General features: G+C 31.3%; 1 protein-coding gene across 4 annotated transcripts in view; it reads right to left on the bottom strand.

Moving 5' to 3' along the window:
* Positions 1 to 319: 319 nt before the first annotated feature.
* LOC140056646 (cell adhesion molecule-related/down-regulated by oncogenes-like) overlaps positions 320 to 20,037 on the bottom strand; it is a 47,276-nt gene continuing 27,558 nt past the window's right edge. For 2 of the 4 annotated variants that reach the window (XM_072102091.1, XM_072102090.1), the window contains 17 exons: positions 12,697 to 12,825; positions 11,185 to 11,469; positions 10,685 to 10,831; positions 9,522 to 9,668; positions 8,825 to 9,088; positions 8,251 to 8,406; positions 7,647 to 7,757; positions 7,085 to 7,267; positions 6,668 to 6,775; positions 5,686 to 5,820; positions 5,196 to 5,402; positions 4,509 to 4,684; positions 4,053 to 4,278; positions 3,304 to 3,429; positions 2,778 to 2,897; positions 1,977 to 2,510; positions 320 to 1,867 (listed from right to left, as the gene is read on the bottom strand). In XM_072102091.1, the coding sequence (XP_071958192.1) occupies positions 1,707 to 1,867; positions 1,977 to 2,510; positions 2,778 to 2,897; positions 3,304 to 3,429; positions 4,053 to 4,278; positions 4,509 to 4,684; positions 5,196 to 5,402; positions 5,686 to 5,820; positions 6,668 to 6,775; positions 7,085 to 7,267; positions 7,647 to 7,757; positions 8,251 to 8,406; positions 8,825 to 9,088; positions 9,522 to 9,668; positions 10,685 to 10,831; positions 11,185 to 11,469; positions 12,697 to 12,775 (3,165 nt within the window). In that variant the 5' untranslated portion in view covers positions 12,776 to 12,825 and the 3' untranslated portion in view covers positions 320 to 1,706. Of the gene's footprint in view, positions 1,868 to 1,976; positions 2,511 to 2,777; positions 2,898 to 3,303; positions 3,430 to 4,052; positions 4,279 to 4,508; positions 4,685 to 5,195; positions 5,403 to 5,685; positions 5,821 to 6,667; positions 6,776 to 7,084; positions 7,268 to 7,646; positions 7,758 to 8,250; positions 8,407 to 8,824; positions 9,089 to 9,521; positions 9,669 to 10,684; positions 10,832 to 11,184; positions 11,470 to 12,696; positions 12,826 to 18,035; positions 18,052 to 20,037 lie in introns of those variants that run through there. The other 2 variants (XM_072102092.1, XM_072102093.1) reach the window with 2 other exon arrangements.

The raw sequence follows: 20,037 nt of genomic DNA, 5'->3' as shown, positions 1-20,037 counted from the left end.
TTAGCGGGCCGGTTCCTCGTTATTAGCGGTCCCTTGTTATTTAGCGGTCCCCTAATAGCGCGCCGGTTCCTTGATAGTATCGGTCCCTTGTTATTAGCGGTCCTGGATTCCCCTCCTGTTTTAAAAATAATAATCCTTATGATTATGATATGATAAAAGTGATGGCAATGATAATTATAATGATGAGATTTTTATATTAATGATTATTATATTAATAATATATAAAGGATACAAATGTTAATTATTTTGATGATAATGACACATTTTAACTGATGACGATGATTTCTCAATACTCATGAAGACAGACGGACATACAACCTTCGTTTTGCACATGTTTTATTCAGCGCATTTTTAGTAGTGTTGTCACTAATAATACGGTCCTTTAGTCAGTACCCTTTGCATTAAATAAAAGTACCAAATGTTCATTCCCTTTAACCCCCTATATACAGCTTCTAATATAATTTATTTTGAATACAAGGAAGTTTGCACAGCATTTTATAAGGTGTTAGTATAATAATTACAATATAAAATGTTCTTAAATAATGAGATGGGCGTGGCCTTATATACATCAACTTTTGGTAGCAAGTGCTCGCGTAAACAATAAAAACATTTATTTGATAAGATGGTATTGTAAAAAACATGTCTTGAAATTGTTACCAAACAATGTAGTAGTAATTATAATTGTTCTGTTGTACATTAACGTCGTTCATTACATATAATCAAGTCATAAACACATTTAATTTAGGATTTAAACCAAAAATATAATTTTGTTTAGGTATTTTTGAAAAATTATTTACAAAAAATGTTTTGACAATTAATAAAAATACATTTTGTTTTTCTGCATTATTAAAAATAATAATAGGCCCTACTATAAAATTGAAGACAATGTATTATATCTTTTATGCTCAAATGTAAAAATATTTAAAAAGTCTGCATATTTATATATTAAGTATTTTCCCTCCAGTGTTTCTAATACTGTAACATCAAGGTATTTTATATCATAATTTCAAGAAATATTTTCCTTCGCAACCTTAATCCGAGCATTTTATAAGAATAAAAGTAATGATGTTGCTATTCTCTGACAATAGCTATCAAAAATAGTCATTAAAACATAAAAACATTATTCCAAATTGATAGCATGTTATCACAAAACAGTTCATTTTCAGGAAATTTCAATACCATACTTCCTATAAAACAGCAGAAATATATTTTACATAAATTCCTCGTACTCATTTAAATATGACCCAAGTGCTGCCCTCAAACCTATGTGGCTTTTTTAGCCCTTAACCTCCCGATTGTTAACAGCAAGTTAACATTTACATCAATATTTGCTTGCAATTTGACACAATTGTTTTGATTCAATCATTAAAACTCAATTTGTCAATAAAAATATACTAAATACTCACACACAATCTCTGTACACAAAATTGATAACTTTAACAACTCCTCATAAAAGTTTAAATCATTGTTTAAATAATTTTTCTAGAACTTTTATCATTTTATTTTTATGCGGCACTTGCAAATGACATAATACAGCAAAACATAAAATGTGGTTAAAATAGAAATTTATATATATATACCACAACATACAATAAATGATACATACGCATATATTACAAATATTTCTCAAGTTTTACAGATAAATTACTAACTATCTGCTTTAATAATTTTACACATTTACAATAAGGTCGCACAATTAGGTGTTACTATACATCCGACTCAACAATGCTGCGAGTAGATTGGCTAGAATTGGCAGACGATGAACGGGAGCGTGACATGGCAGTGTCTTCGTTTGAAGTGTTGTCGTCGCTGTTTCGTCTTTGTCGGCTATTATTTGAAGTCGGAACTGTTGTATGATCATCTAGTTCTGGAAGAAAAAAAAAAAGAAAAATTGTACATTTATGAAAATTAAACAATGTTGCATACAAAAATAAAACATACAAAACTATCTTTACTAAAAAATAAAAATAACCTACCTTTTATTTTATTTTCATGAGCTAAGGAATCATGGGAATCTTTAGGGGTCATGTATTTATTGACCTCTTCATTGGTTGCTTGGCAACAGAAATTACAGTTACTGTTATATCTATTATCTCTGATAGTAGAAATATCACTATAACTATCATGATAAATATTTCCATTACAACTGTAAGTAGGTCGACAAACAACACCATTAGGGGTCACTCTCAAGTCTTCACGCTTCACTGGACGCACATACGTTGGATGTCGTCGTTCTAATGTCCCGTGTTGACTGCCTAAAGTTAATCCAGTTTGATTTATTTCATTTTCTTCGGCGGATAGATATTGAGAAACGTCGATTGGAAGATCTGTGTCCTGAGGCATCAGATAGAGAGGTCTTGGTTCCAGATGACCATTTTTCATACTGTAAGGACCACCTTTATATTGCTGATCGTAACCAGGACAACCATTCATGTAACGGTTATTAATATCTTGTGATCCTTTTGAATATGGTGGTGACCTTCCATAGTATCCCTGGGACCAGTTAATAGCTACAGAACAAGAACAAATGTTTACAGGTCATTATATTATACAATACTAAAAAATACCAATGTGGAACTATGAAGTGATAATGTCAAAATAATTCTTCTGCAGTTACTGCAGTAAATACTTTTATTGATATAACATATGAAATATAAGGTAGTCACTGTAATAAACATTGCGAACAATTATTCAAAACAATTTGCTAAATAATATATCCATAAACAGTTTAAAGAGTAAAAAAAAATGTTACTGCAGTAACTGCAGTAGAATGTTACCTGCAAACATTCCATTAGGCTGCCTGGATCTCCAGATACACATTCCAGCAAACATGATAAAGATTATGACAAAGGCACCTAGAATCACACCAATACAAATGTACAAGATCTCCTCTTTATCTAGAAAAAGAAAAACATAAATGCTCAATAAAACGTAGGCTTTTTTTGTTTTTATTTCTGCATCAACAAGTTAAACGAGGCAGCAGGCTGATAAATACATCAATGTAGCAGGATGCACAGAGGAATTGCAAAAGAATGGTGTTTAACATAGGTTTGTAGTTTTTATAACACAAAATGGCACTACAATCTGAATACAACTATTGCCACTTTTAAAGACCAACTGAACACTATTGACATCGAAAGTAATTTTTTCAAAAGCCCACTTAAATTAATATTTTTGCACATGACCCTAACCAACGTATGCGATAAGCAGAGATGGTGTTTGTACGTTACGAATACAGATACAACAATCTACTTAAAAACAACATGAGTACTTTTAAAAGTAATACACCAAATAACATCTTACCAGCTCCAGTGGTACCACTACCGTTATTGTACGGTACTTCTGGTGCTATGTCTACTGGTGACTTAGGTGTAACAGGTGGCTTGTACTCTGGCTTCATAAAAGTTGAAGATGATCCAATATTCACAGCTGAAATAACAATAAAATAACATAAAATTAGAATAGAATTTTTTATTATAAATAATCTACGTATCTCACCATTCTTTTGTTCCACAGTCACAGTATGTTAAATTACCGTCAAAATGTAATGAATAATTTCATGTTTGATACCCTTCGGTTAATGTATAGCTTTTACTGTGTTTTTAAAATAATAAGGTTCTCGACACATGTACGGTTTTTGTAATTACACATACGCAGATCGATTGGCTTACGCGGTCGGAGCTTACGCTGGCGCGTTACATTTTGGAAATAGATTTTTGCTTTGTTTATATATCTAGGCAAATTGCCAAAGATAACCATAAGTGAATTCATTCACTATTATTCTTAAAGGTGGCAATTCCGTTCACAAGGGAAAAATATACACAAGATGCTCTAAAATAAAAGTCTTTGGGAGTGGAGTTGTAAATGTCATTAGAAAAAATCCTGTCATGACTTGAACCCTAGGATTGGTAGCCAAGCATCATAACCACCAAGCCACAACTCCACTCAATCAACAACTCCACTTTACGTTCAGGTGAAAGCTCGCCATTATCAACTACTTACAATCAAGAAATAAAAGTAGGATGAACCCACATAAGAAAGAAGCTACTTACAATCGGTGGAAACCGACATAATGTTACTAAATCCACTTTTGCCAGCCGCATTGTACGTTTCCATTTTGATGTCATACAACATGTCATTCTCCAAGTGCTTGATAATGTGTCGATTTATTTCAGTGTCATAAATCATATTTGCCTCATATTCGTCGTCATCATCTCTATCGGCTCGGTGATAAATAAAAAACCCATCAACTGGTTGATTTTCCAAATCACTTTTGTACTTTGTAAAAAAAATATAATTTCAACATTTGATGACAAAATAGATGACTTTACCAGTGCAAATATAACGTAATATGAATTACATGTAGTGTAAAATCAAAGTTTAAAGAACCTCAAAGGGCTGTAGTTCCCACTTGGAGGCAATACAAGGACATAGCTTAACGCAAGTAATTTGACCAATCACGATTAGATGTCGATTGTGATGAATGTAGAATGTAACTATGTTATTACCTTCCATTCAACAATGATAGAGTTTCCACTTTCTGCCTCACATTTCGTGATAGTTGGTGGGGCGGGTGGAAGAGGACCGGGTGTCTCGTTACCAACAAGGAACCGATTCGATGTCTTGCCTGGTTCACTAGAACCAAATTGATTCCCCGCAAGTACGCGGAATCGGTAAATTGTTCCTGTGAATGAAAAATGTATTTATATTTATTTTGAAAACACAAACACATTTATTTGTTCTACTAAAAATAACTATTTTGAGTTCAAACAATTAATTGCATGTCAAAGGTAAACTTTTTGAATTGAGTTTCTTTGAACTTTATTCAATCAATCGTAATATTTTTTTGCCAAAAATAATGATAATGATTATTTGTAAGTACATTACAGCCAATTAAGAATGAAAAATAACACTGACTACTAATAGTATTGAATTTTAATCGGTTTATTTGTTTTATAATCAATTTTAATATGAATATACAGTATTTACATATTTTAGACAGTTTATATATCTTAAAATGTATTTGTTGTACTGTTCTTATGTCTAAGGGTCCCCATCTGACAGTGATTCAGTTCATTTTTTGGGTGCCCTGTCTCATGTTCTGGCTGTTATGTATTATGTTTGTGTATTTTATTGTTTTGTTTATTGTTTTGAGACGAATACATGAAATGAAAAAAATTAAAAAATATACTAACCTGGAGTGAGATTAATAATTCTGTATTCACGGGCACTCAATGGAATTGTTTCTGATGTATTCATCCACTCTCCAACAGATCGCACCATTAACCTCTGGATGTAGAACTCACTGGCCGGAGCATTTGGGTCATCCTCAAAGGTCCAGGTGATATCCACTGATGAGTCGGTCACCTGGGATACGACCGCTTTACTAGGTGAGTTAGGCACTGAAATTAAATTAGTATTTGGCAATGATTTACGACTTATATCAGGTAAACTCAAGATTCAAGAAAATGGAAATTCGCTTTGCTTGGTATAATTAAGACAATAAAACAACAAAGAAAAATACATCAAATTGCAAAAGGCAAAGTTAAAATACTATTTACAAATAAGGTAACATTAGGAAAATGATATATATATATATATATATATATATATATATATATCACACTACCGTAAACAAACAGTAAAATAAAACATAGTGAAAGTGAAAATTAAAAAATCTTTTACCTGCTCCCTTTTTGATTGGTTGTTGCACGTTATTGGTTGTCACCGTCAGTGCTTCATCGCTAAAAGCGCCCTCTATAGGCTGCCTGGTTGGTAATAAAGGTGTATGCTGGGTAGTAGGTATTTTAACATTCATTCCTGAAAAACAATCATAATAAATAATGGCGTGTTCCTTGAACGCTTGCTGTTATGTATATATTATGGTCTGTCTTGGTGTGTGCCTTGAACGCTTGCTGATGTGTATATATTATGGTCTGTCTTGGTGTGTGCCTTGAACGCTTGCTGATGTGTATATATTATGGTCTGTCTTGGTGTGTGCCTTGAACGCTTGCTGATGTGTATATCTTATGGTCTGTCTTGGTGTGTGCCTTGAACGCTTGCTGATGTGTATATATTATGGTCCGTCTTGGTGTGTGCCTTGAACGCTTGCTGATGTGTATATATTATGGTCTATCTTGGTGTGTGCCTTGAACGCTTGCTGATGTGTATATATTATGGTCTGTCTTGGTGTGTGCCTTGAACGCTTGCTGATGTGTATATATTATGGTCTGTCTTGGTGTGTGCCTTGAACGCTTGCTGATGTGTATATATTATGGTCTGTCTTGGTGTGTGCCTTGAACGCTTGCTGATGTGTATATCTTATGGTCTGTCTTGGTGTGTGCCTTGAACGCTTGCTGATATGTATATATTATGGTCTGTCTTGGTGTGTGCCTTGAACGCTTGCTGATGTGTATATCTTATGGTCTGTCTTGGCGTGTTCCTTGAACGCTTGCTATTATGTATATATTATGGTCCGTCTTGGTGTGTGCCTTGAACGCTTGCTATTATGTATATATTATGGTCTGTCTTGGTGTGTGCCTTGAACGCTTGCTGATATGTATATATTATGGTCTGTCTTTTAAACAACTTGGCCAGTTGCTTCTCTCAAACATATCATATATAGACATAAGTGCCAATGATAATGCATTGTGCTACTTGCTCTTACCTATGACACTTAAATAGGCTCTTGCTCTGATCTCACCAACTAAGTTCTTTACTGAGCAGGTATACCAGCCCGCGTCTTGGGGTTGTACATTAGATATTTCAAGTCCAGCTGAACAAATTAAATAACATAACAAATTTAATTTTCTGATGAAGGAATAGTGTTTTCTGGCTGCTTTACTTTACCCTTTTGATTTAGCTTTTTGCCAGAATGGTGAGAGAGGTTACACATGTGTATTTAAGTTTCTTTCTATTTTTTTTTAGCAGGATTACTCAAAAAGTTATTGCCCAATTTTCACAAGATTTTAAAGGACGGTATCATAGCTGTATGAGAACACACGATTCAATGTTCATATGTCTAGGGGAGGTTTACGCTCTCTGAGTGCCTTTCTAGTTTTTTATTTGTATCTCTTTAATTTACCTGATTGTGGGTCTCCATCAATAAAGAAACGGCGGCCATTTCTGACTAGTTCATTATTAGGGTTCCACCACTGCATGAATGGGAATGGTTGGCCATGCCATCTGCACACGAAAAACACTTGCTCATGCTCAATGGCAGTCATGTTGGTAGGTTTCTCAATGAACATCGGCAACGCATATCCACCTAAAATAAATTAACTTTCATCTTAAGTCTTTTTTCCTTAAAATTTGGCTTTTAAACAATATTCAATCAAAATTTGATAAAAATACACAAATAATGATCCCATCTATAAAAGACAGACATAAACAGTTTCATTAACAAGAAACACATTGACTTAAAGACAATGGGTTTCTGGTTAACTGTGCTTTCCTTCTTTAAATTACAGTTTTATAACGTCAATCATTTTGTTTTTGATCCAATTTTAGTCAAGGTGAATGAATGTCATTCAACATTAAAATGGCATATTCAACAAACTATTTTTTAACAATTATTTTTTCAGACATAAAACAAAACAAAATATTAATTGTTAATTAATTTATATCAAGTATTCTTTTGCACTTACGTGTAAATTTGACCTGAGCAGAAGCCTGTGCAGAGCCTAGTTCATTTTCAACATAGCACTGGTACATTCCAAGATGTTTCACTCGAAGTTGTTTTATTTTTAACTGTCGACCTAAACAAAAATAAAATATATTCTTGTTAGTAAAATGAACGCAATGATGCAATTGTGAGGAAAAGTGTAGAGAGTACAAAAATAAAATATATAATTCTTGTTAGATAGTACAATGAATGGAATGATGCAATTGTGAGGAAGAGTACAAAAATATAATATATTTTTGTTAGATAGCACAATGAACGGAATGATTCAATTGTGAGGAAAAGTGTAGAGAGTACAAAAAGACTCTTCAAGTGGCAACTGACTCTTTGAGTAGTTATTGTTTTACTTTAGTTGCCCCTGACCATTGTGCTTTGTTTCTGTTCTGTATCTGTGTTTTGGTCAAAATGAAATGAAGTCGCCAAGTAAAAAATGCGCCCACATTTGCTACAGATTGCCAAGCATAGATGATATGTCAGTTTTTGTTAAGATTTTAAGTTTTGCTTGGAAAAACCACACTAATTAAACATAAATAAAATAAATAAATATAATGGCATTAATGGAATCTTACCATCTGCAATGTAGTCTGTGTCTAGAGGGTCAATAGGAACGGTATTGAACAACCACCGGATGTCATCTTCATCGCCAACAACACTGCATTTTAACGAAAGCGTCATTGTGGGATCTACAGACGTATCCTTTGGTGGACTTCTGATGGCAGGACGGACTGAAAAGATTTTTTTTTATTTAATTAACAACATTTAAGTCTCTGTTCACATGAAAATTAACAACATTTAAGTTAAGTATTTTGATTACTCTAGCATGCAGAAAGCTGAACCATCAATGAATACCAACATTTTGTCACAGACATTGCTTTTGAAACTCTAGTATTTTTGCCTAGATTGGTAATCAAGCATGTCAACCAAGCTACTGTGATTATGACAACTTGATGTGTTAAGCTCTGTCTACACTATCACACTTTATGTGTCAACAATTTGATGTGCTCATATATGGACATGATGATGTCAAATCACTACCATATTTGGGCACATCACACTTTTTTTTGTCAAACTAGTTTGATATTGTAGACAGAGCTTTATACACCATACCTAACATGTGGTAACATATATGATTTCTAAACTTACTTTTAACTTGTAAATGAACATTCTTCTCCATAGTAACAGTTCCATTCTTTGAATATGACACACAAGTATATTCTCCCATATCATTTTTTCTAACGTTCTCAATATAAAGATTGCCCCACTTTTGTTCCACCTTATCTGGCATTTGGTCCTCCTTGCGATACCACCGTACGTAATAATCCTCCGATACGCATCCTAAAACGGCATTTTCACCAATAAACACAGATGCTCCTGAGACATCTACAATGTTAAGTGAGTCACCAGAATCTGCCAACAAAATAGAACAATTGTAATTGCTACTAATTAGACATACACGTCAGGAACAGACATTACATGCCAAAGGTACTTAATTTTATAAGAGGTCATGTCCCCGCTTGTATATTACGGTACAAACATAACATGTAATAATATTAAATAATTTATTTGGAAGCTACACTTTTGAAACAGTGGCATAGTTCTTGAATGAAGGTGCGTAAAATAAAAGTTAAAGAAAAACATTTTTTTTTACAATAGGCCCATTTAGAAAAAAAACTAAATTATGTACAAAATATAAAAAATTACATGAACAAAAGTAATACAGGATTTAAAAAACAAAGAACTAAATATTTTCATGTTTCTTTCCCTTCTCTTTTTCCATGCCCGATACCAAGAGTTTAGGCTTAGAATCCTTACTTGGAATCACTTTTGACTGGGATCTTACCTTGTTTTATAATGAGTTCAGTACTTGACTCTGCTCTTTTTCGTTCATCTAATATTGTGTTGTATCCGGTACATGTGTAGGTACCAACATCATTCTCAGTTACATTATGAATTTGAAGACTGCTTGATTTTAATATTACATGACGTTCTAATATATAAAAAAATAACGACAAATTAACATTCATTGTTTGAAGGTTTGGATGGCGAAATCAAATGTTAGCGGTACACCACATATATTAGTTCTGAAAAGAACTGTTGAGTTTCTCTGAATGAATTAACATTCATTGAAATAATTATCTACAGTCAGAATTCAACAATTTATATTTCTCTCCCCCTGTCCCTTCTTTTTACTACATCGCCTACCAAAACTCTGTTAGTTTACAGGGCGCACACCATACTAAATTCTGGTGTAGACGCCCATTATGCGTAACCTCCGGAGTTTTGAGAGGGGCATATTTAAAAAAACTTTCATCAATAACAGCGATCTATCAAAAAGATAAGATAAGGAAAGGTGCGGGATTAGAGTATGGACAAGCCTTTGGCATAACTCATTAAATAACTATTCATACACAGACTTATCCACTCAAAATCTACACAGCAACAAATATGATGAATCGGTTTTATAATTTTGACTCCTTAGGGTCAAAAGTAACGCACCTGTTTTGGATAACATTTTCATTTTAGGTCGTTCAACTACATTCATCATAATTGAAAGCAAAAACATCATACAGTATATTTTAAAATTGTTTTAAATATGTTTTCCATCATTAAATGTATTTAGAACATAAAGGTTGAGTATTGTATAAATTGTATACAAACAATAGCAGATATAAAGTGATGTACAACAATGTGTTGACAAACTGTACTATTTTATGAATTATTTCAATTCAAAGAATAGGTTTCTAAAACAGATATTGTTTTAGTTATTCCTTTAAAAAAATTGATTCCTTCAATTTGTTTTTCTTTTTCTCTCACGAATCTATATTTCAAACTTAAACACATGGCCTAGAAATATATAGTATAGTAACTCTGGACAAAGACAACCATGAGGCCATTTAAACAGACTCGTAGTTTAGTAATTGCTTATGTATATTGTTATATAATTGTTTGAGGGATTCCTATCTTACCTTAGTAGATACCAAATAAAGTACCATTTTGGCTTACCTGATGTGTTTTCTATTAATTGTCCATTATATTCAAACTGTATAATCGCTTCTGGTTCACTTTTTGGTGGGTTACAATGGATCACAGCCGTTCCCCCTAGATACGTTGAGGTCTGTGGTTGAGGCTTTAACTTGAACCTTTTAATATCTAAAATAAAAAGAAAATCTTTACTCTTCTGAAAGATGCAGTGGGTTCTTTAAAGTTCACTCAAGCCAGATGGGTACACTGGTCAAATCTCCCAATACCGGACACATTTGATCTGGCCAAATATGTCTGGTTTTCCAGAAAGTCTGGTATTCAAAATGGTGTTTAAAGGTAAAAATGAAAGAAATGTCTGGTATTGGGAGAGTTTCTGGGTTTCAGAGAGTCTGGTATTGGGAGAGCTGCCTGTACTACTGTACATCCATATTTAACCGCTTGGTAACTTAACTCAACACCAATATTTTATCAACTTGATACTATAGAATATTATTGACAATCAATTATTTTGAAATACTTACATGCTTTTTGTAACTTGGCAGTTCTGCTTACTATTAATCCTATACTTGTGTTTACAAAACAGCGATACTCTCCAACATGAGAGTTAAGTCCATTACTCCGAAAAGAGTTAATAATTATTTGATTATGACGAAATTCTATATCATTTGAGGTATTTTGCAAGGACTGTCCATTAAATGTCCAAAGAACAGTAGCGTCTTTTGGCGAAAATTCGCACTTTAATCTCACACGACTATGAGGCTTTACTACTTGAGAACTTGGTTCTTTCAAAAATGAGGGTGCTTCGTCTATAAAAAAAACAGAACATGATAAATTTATGTAAGTCAAGACTACTGTCTACAAAAACTATAAATGTGGAAAAAACTATTCTACTGCAGTGTAAAAAATGAGGGTGCTTCATCTGCAGTAATTGCAGTATTCACTTTTTTTTAGTGCAATTATTTTTAAATGTTATTTTGTTTCAATGTAGAAGTTTGTGAGACAGTCACTGAAAATTAAAACAGTGCATACATGTGTGGCCTAACCCAACCCCTCAAAAAGTTGCAATTAATTGCATATATATTTTTTTATTATATATAAACAAATTCCTGCCCCCCCCCCCCCTATATATTTATAAAAATAATTTGAGTACTTAAAGTTATACTTTGGATATACATGTCATATGATTTTAAAAGAGCATATTATAATATTCTACAGTAAGTAATTTTTATATATTTGTTTAAAATCACAGATTTCTTACCAATATTGGTAACCTATTAAGAAGAAATGTTTCAATACTTTTGGTGACTTAAGCATGGTATTAAATTGATTAAAAATATTAAGCAATAACAAGTCAGTTTAAATAAATCAAGTCCATTTGCTACAGTAACTATTTACGACATTACGCATCAATTCCTAAATACATATTGGATGGGTCAGGTTTAAAATGATATGAGTTGCATCGGCACGCTATCTACTCCACCTCACGTCGATTAACCAGCCCGCCTGCTGTGAATTCAAATAGTCTCTTTAGGAGGCAGAAGAGAAAATAAAACTGTGTATCAACAGGGGAGTAGCAAAATGCAACAGTGGTATTAGCTAAGGAAAGAAATCAAGCATTTTGATTGGTTAATGGTAATGATGTCACCTAGTAACTTCTGATTGTGTTTGGCAGAGGCAGAGTTTTTCCAATCAGCCAAGGTCACAGTAAAGGTTGTCACTTCTCCATACACAATAGTAGAATAATTTAACTGATATCGTTCCAATTTTTAAAACACTAGACTTTATATTGCGAATTTCAGAATTCTTAAAGATTCTAACATACTTTGTTGGCATTGCAGTGCATTACTCGAATTGCTTGAAGAATGATAATATAGTCCAGACGAAAATGGTATGATTCAACATTTTAATATTTGAATTATTATATTACCAAACACAGATGAAATTTCATTTCAATTTTTCAATTGTTTTGTTTTTTATTTTAATAGTAAAAGAATAAAAGTGATAATGTATTGTTTTGACATTTTTATCCTTACCTTGCGCCCTGCATCGATGAACATTGGCTAAAAACGTTGCCAACGTCAAACACGACAACACAATTCTTCTTGTAATCATATTTGCTAATAGATCTATAACCCATTTATCATCATGTTCTTATAATTGGCCTGAAATAAATGAAAATACTAGTTTGAGTTTACATTACATAAGATTTATTTTGAATTAGTACAATATCGAAAAAATTCAAGAAAATAAAAACAAATTCACATAAAACTAAGTTATAATAATAATAATAATAAAAAAAAAACAAAAAAAAAACAACAAACAACATTTAAACTTTAAACTCTGACCTCAGGAATTTCAGCCCTCTGGAAGAATTATATGATACAAAGTATCATTGACTGGTTTACTGGACAGAGAAAGATTGAAGCCTGAGGCAATGGAGCGGAACATTTGGAAAAAAGTTAGTAAGACACGTAACCTGTTCTCGTTAATTCAGTGGACATAATTTTAACATGGCCAATGTCAAATGAAGTATTTGTCGCATGGCTTAGGGTATTAGCGAATTGTGGCCTAGAGGGACTTAAAAATGCAAAAAGTCGACTAATGTCAGCTGTACTGCTTAAAGCTATGTTCTAATTTTGTAATAATTCAAAGCAACAAAATATACTTGGGATAAAACAATTTAGATTTCTATTTTTTTACAAAAAGAAAAAATTTAAATAGCATGGAAATAAGAAATACATTATGATTTAATTTAATTAATATCATTGGGACAGTTAGTCTTGTGTTTTTACAATATCAAAAATTAAGTTATTAATTTTTAACTGAAGCAGCCAAACAAAAATTAGTAATTTCGACGATTTCTTCAATGTCAAAGTTCAAATTTCAGAAATAAACTAAATTGAAACTTAACAACTTAAGCCACATGTTGATAATTACATACCCCTCAGTGTTTTAATCACCACGGCAACACAAAGAGAATCAAAGGATAGAGTTACAAGAGATTTCGGTTTTTGAGGTTGAATTTGAAATAAAACCTGTTTCACACAGGTCTAAATGTCACACCAACAATTCCCGTTGGACATTATTAGAACTTAATTAAATATATAATTGAATATATTGTTGAAGAAGTGAAAACTATTGCTATAAGATTATATTTAATAATTGTTATTAACAACTTACAATGTTAATGTATAATGTAATTGCACAAAAGACGAAAAAAAAATGTATGATATAATTGTGATTGTTTTGTTTGTTTTACCATATTTTCTGTCGAGGAAAACTATTTTTCAATGTACACAATTTTATAAATGGAACAAACAATGATTTGATTTGATAAACAAATCATTTCTATATACGTACGGTAGTACAAATAATTATTCGACAAACAAACAATTGTAATACATAAATAACATAAATAAAATAAGTAAATGTCCAATTGTTATGTTATGATGTATAGAATCTACTGAAGTATATTGTCTGGGTTCGAGATATAAAATCTCTACTTTCTAAATACTGGTAGCTTTGATTCCTTTAATAAATAAATAACTTACAGATCAACTTTTATTATCTTTCTATGTTTTCTATTAGGTAAATTAACTATATATTTCAGCTAACTTTGAGTGATGCAAATATTTATAAATGGAGAAATGAGAAGACCAGAGAGAGCAGCCTGACTGAATTATACTCAATTTAGAAAGTATACAGTAGGTACTGTTACACAAATCCACACATCCACTCCCACTCAAACACTCCAAATTGAATTAATTTGTTAAACTGCTTGCACTTTTAACAATTTCTTCTCCACACTGACGCCAAATAAATTTTTAAAATGCCTCTTGTACAGAAGACCTCTCTTCTTTTAAAAAGATTCAATATAATTGCGGCTAGGTTTTTGTAGTTAATAGGCTATAAACAATGGTTTTTTAGTAGCTATATCCATAAAGGGATAAATTAGATTAAAATATTATTCCCAACTGTTCTGTCTAAAATGGAGAGTGGTCTGACTAAAATTCTTCTGATAATGTATTATTCACTGTTTTTCAAATAAAAATTGTGCAACTTATATAGCAACATTTAGTCATATGTTTTCCAAAAGAAAAACAAGTTTACTTTCTGAATTTTTACATCTTTATTTCTTAAAATGTAATTACCAAATTAAGATTTTACATTTTGTATGTCATATGGAAAAGATATAAAAATGTTAACTTTGAATTTGAATTGAAAGAAGAAAACTATTAAAGTTTAAAAAAAAATGATTTAGGAGAATTTCAACAGATTTTATCTCCCTCACTTGGGCAAAGAAATAATTGAAATCATATCAATATTTCTTGGAGCAATCTTTATTGGCCGCTTTGCTCAATAATAGTAAACACAAGTGGGTAATAAGGGAATTTAAATGATTATTTAGGAATTGGTGAGTAATCTTGCAAAAGCTCTCGCTAATCGCGGTCTAATCTCAGCTATAGAACAAGCGAAATCTATAATTGTGATCTGGCCAATTCTCTCAAGCCATTCAATTCATTCTCAATTGTCTTATAATTGGTGTACGTTGAGAATTTCTCAAGCAAAATTTAAAAACAATCTGTTTACGATAAAGTCTGCGAATGAAGATATCGGATGAGATGTCTATGATTATACTTTTGAATCAAATAATAACTAAATAAATACTGAAATATCTGTACTTTGAAATGAAGTTTAAACAACATTTCTCAGAAAAATCTCCACTCGGCTTTTTAAAGTAACAGTTTTAATTATTGTTCTTTCTTTAAAAAAAAGTACAGAAAATGAGTTCAAAATTCTCCAATCACAAACTTATGAACTCTGGGTAAAGTTCAAATAATTCAGTATGAATGAGGAAGAAAAGAAACACAACACACTTCTTTATAATAATTCTTATAACTTGAACCTAGTAAATCTGTCAATGATACAGCTTTGGGATTTTAATACTCAATCCAGTTCATAAACATTTTGTTTTCAAGTGTATGTTCTCTCTTGGTACACATTCTTTTATGTTCATTTTCTCATAGTATTCAGCATAAATAATGTTGTATGTCTTACCTAATCTTATTTTGTATATTTTTAATATTATGGCTTATCATATAAACTTAGTGATAATAATAAATCTATGCTTTTCCCACAAATTTAATAATGTTTGATCTTACTGTAGCTTGTTTCAAAGGTTTATGAGGCAGTCGCTGCAACAAAAAGTGTATAGGATTACACTAAAGAAAAGCAGATTGCTAAACAATTTTATCAGGTTCAAAAAGATTAAACAAAAGTACTGTTAAGTTACTGGTTTGACATGGTACCTAACCTAACTTCCTATAAATTCTAACAAAGATGTTGTCCAAAAAGACGGTATGAAGAGTCTTATCAAACGGAATGTTGTATTTGTTGCTGAAATAATAATTTTGGAACAAAAATTGTTTATGACAAACATTTCAAACTTAAAATTAGTATCCAATTCAGAAGTTAATTTTGTTACTTTGTAGAATCGCTGTATCATGCTATTTTGTTACTACTTTAAAAAAAAAGAAGTTTTATCAAGAATTTAAAAGGTTGGGATAAGAAACAGATTATTGAGGATGAAGACAAGATAATGGTTTAGGATCATAAGGTCGTTGACATTCACAGGACATGGATGTTTATCTGAAATTCATAGAAAAGATTGTAATAAATTGTAAAAAAAAGAATACATAATTGTGTGACCACATAAGGATATATATCTGATATTCATAGAAAAAGATTGTAATAAATTGTAAAAGGAAAACATTATTGACGACATAAAGATATATATCTGAAATTCATAGAAAAGATTGTAATCAATTGTAAAATGAATACAATTGACGTCATAAGGATGTTTATGTTAAGTTGTTAGTTCATCAACCAGGTAGGATACTGAAATGTACTACTATACCACATAAATCAAAATGATAATTAATTCTTTCTAGTAGACTTCTAGATCTGCATACAGGACAAAAAGTTACTAGGCTGAATTTTTTTATGGACAATTAAAATAGTTTGTATAAATTACAGATTTATTTCTTAATAAAATCTAATCCTATTTTCTACACTATACAAATTAATAATTATATCTTTATTGTATTGTAACCTTCGGAGATAACATGATTTGAATGATAATACCTACAACCATGGAGATTATTTCTCCATGCTACAACCAAGTTATAATTTAATCATTTTTAATGAACTGCTAAATTTAATAAAAGTTTTTACATCAGAAAACTGTCAAAAACTGAGAGTTATGTTTTTATAATTGAAAATAAAATCATTTTTTCATTCCTCCCCATCTGTTAAACATCATAAACACAATTCTCTTTAAAAGTAAAGTATATTGACCTCTTAGATTATATTTTTATTATCATTTTTAAATTTTACTTTTGAAAAAGGTTGCATAGGGGTCTCTTAAATCCAAGCAACACTAATATATATGGCATCTCACATCACACAAGTCTTTGTTCTAGGCCATTAAATCACTTTTCTTCTAACAGGCAAAACAGGTGATGAAGTGGCCTCCAGTGGGATTTTTCTAAGGAGTAAAGTTTATCAACAAGCTTGTAACTTGGCTTAGAAAATCAAGGACTAATTATAATAATCTATTAATTACATATGGACAAATTATGTTGTTGACAATAATCAATAAGATATATAGATATATTAGGAAGGAGTATGCTTATAGAACTGGAGAACAGTGCAAAGTAATACATAATACCACCAGTATGTATATTACCTAAAAATATTGATCATGAATATATATAATTAATATAGGTTGGTTATAATCAACTATTGATTACATTTTCTTTCTCTCTCCTTCTTTTTACAAGTTAATATATGAATATGTTAAACAGAAGATTATAGAACTTAACTGTTTATATTCCAAATCAGTTTTTCTGAGAAAGGTTTTGAACAATCTTTGACTTATAAAAGGTTCATTTACTTTCTTCTGGAAAAGTTGATGAGAAAAATTTTTGTTCAACTTACAAACTATGTTACATAGTACTGTATAAACATGAAGATTACACCAAAACCAGTGTAAGTTCCTAAACTATTGGATTTTACTTGTTAACAGTTAAAATGCTTCAGTGATTACTGCAGTAATTCAATCAGGAAGTTGTTGATTAGGATTTAATTGAATTACTGCACTTGGTATTTAATGGGAAAATAAGTCTTAATTCATTTACAGTTTTCAAACTTACCTTCATTAGACTTTATTAATGTTTTTCTTCTTATATAAAATAAAAAACACTTATCCCGTCACCATACTATTGAATAACTTTAATAACATACAACAACATTATAGTTCCAATACTTATATTATACAGTATTATTAAGTTGTCTTCCTTTTCAAACTTACCTTCTTTATGACATGTTCTGCTGGTATAAAATAAATATTCCATATTATTATTATTATACACGTTTTATCCAGTCACTATACTATTGAATAACTTTAATAATAAAACCATATAGTTCCAATATTTCCAAACAAAGTACTTATTGTATTGTTGTCAAAGTAAATACCACTGATATAATATCTAAGTGATAACTCCTTTAAACACTTTACAGTAAAACTATATCATATCCACTGAATGAACAAAATGTGTTATAATGAAAGCCAGTTTCTAAATAGTAACTCTTCAGAAATACCCGCGCTAGCCAACAAATAATCCCTGCTCCAAAACTTCTCACAGCCTAGGCATAAGTGTTTGTGACAGGTCACCAAATAATTTTCAGTAACAATCCTGCAATCTGATCTGCTTCAGGCACTGGTTTCACTCCAGTGGCTTTTCAGTGTCTGAGCTTAGAAACAAACCAGGCTATAATCCAGCAAACTGGCACAACATGAGGTCAAAGGTAAAAACAGTAAACCTATCAGCATCATCATCCTGGGTCTATATTACATTCCCACAAACATAAAACACGGAAAGAAAGAAGTTGGCAAACATTTTCAAAAATAAATGTTCCTTCTTGATAAAAAATTAAATTTAGCCGAATTAATACGGATTCATTTATCCATGGAGTTATGATTTATCCTTGTTATTTTATAATAAACCAAACCTAAATATTATCAATATTAGTTACAAGAACTCAACTAAACCCAAAATTGATATCTATTAAATGAAATCAAATAATGTACAAATGAGGACACTTAATATGTGACATACAAGAACAAATGAACGGTGTTTCGTAGATCTTTAAATCATGCAACAATCTCACCATGACTACAAGAGTGTCGCTATCGGAGCCTGCTATTTCTGCCCTCATAGTAAATTTGATTTAGTTAGAATCAGCGTGCAGTTGTAACTGAAGTTATCTATTGAATTAGGAAAGGACAGAAATATACTTGGACTATGTTCTCCCCAGGTGCACCTAATGTCACAAACAGGGTGCCAATTTTTAAAGGTGGTATGCATTTTAAAGGAGAGATCAGATGAAAGTCAAAGGCTAAAGGTCAATGTAGACTCTGCAATGGACAATGTCCGGTTTTATTCCTACATCAGCATTAAATTACTGATAATGACTGTCGCAAATTGAATGAATACATACTCCAATCTTCAATATAAATTAATATTTTAGTGCCTCTTGTAGTCATTCCTTTTCAACCAATCTTACGAGTACGGTATTAAAGTATGATCTTATTATAAGTACTTAACTTTTGTTTTGAGAAGAAATTTACACAGCAACGTGTACAAATCTTCCAAAATTAGCCCAGAATGTCACCCCACAGTGATCACCATACATGTGTATCAATTTTAAATTCAGTCCAAGTGTTATATTTTCGTAAAATCTAAATTTAAATATGTGTTGTTTATTTTAGAAAGATGTTATATAAATTTATTTTTATATAAGCTACAAATATTTAAATGAAATAATTAAATAAAAATTACATAATACAGTATGTCTATAAATTTGAGTTTATTAAATATTATTTTGTAAAAATAGGAATTTATATAAGAAATTGTAGTTTGATGAAGAATACTATCTTAATATAATAAATATTATTTCAGAAATTGTCAGAAATACTGAAAATATCGTAATAGATAGCAAGTTGAGAGGAATGAAACCTTTTTTTCAACAGTAAACATCATTAAAATATGTTGTTATAATTCGAACATTTCATTTGAAATTTCTTTTAAATGAAAAAATAAAATGTTTAAAAGGCCGAACAATTACTTTTGAAACTGAAAACTTGTTTTCAATTATGAATTCCTATGACCTTTGACTCTTATCCTTGGCAACCAGGTCAGGATACTTGCGCTTGATTAGTTCCAGCTCAATGAAAAGGTGGATAAGGTAGAGTTTTGCAGGTGTAATTAACACCCTCTAACAGCCCACTAAAACAACTTAGCTCACAGGGA

Source organism: Antedon mediterranea, chromosome 8 (genome assembly GCF_964355755.1).
Source record: "Antedon mediterranea chromosome 8, ecAntMedi1.1, whole genome shotgun sequence".
NCBI classification, from domain to species: Eukaryota; Metazoa; Echinodermata; class Crinoidea; order Comatulida; family Antedonidae; genus Antedon; species Antedon mediterranea.
This window is presented reverse-complemented; position numbering and strand designations above follow the sequence as displayed.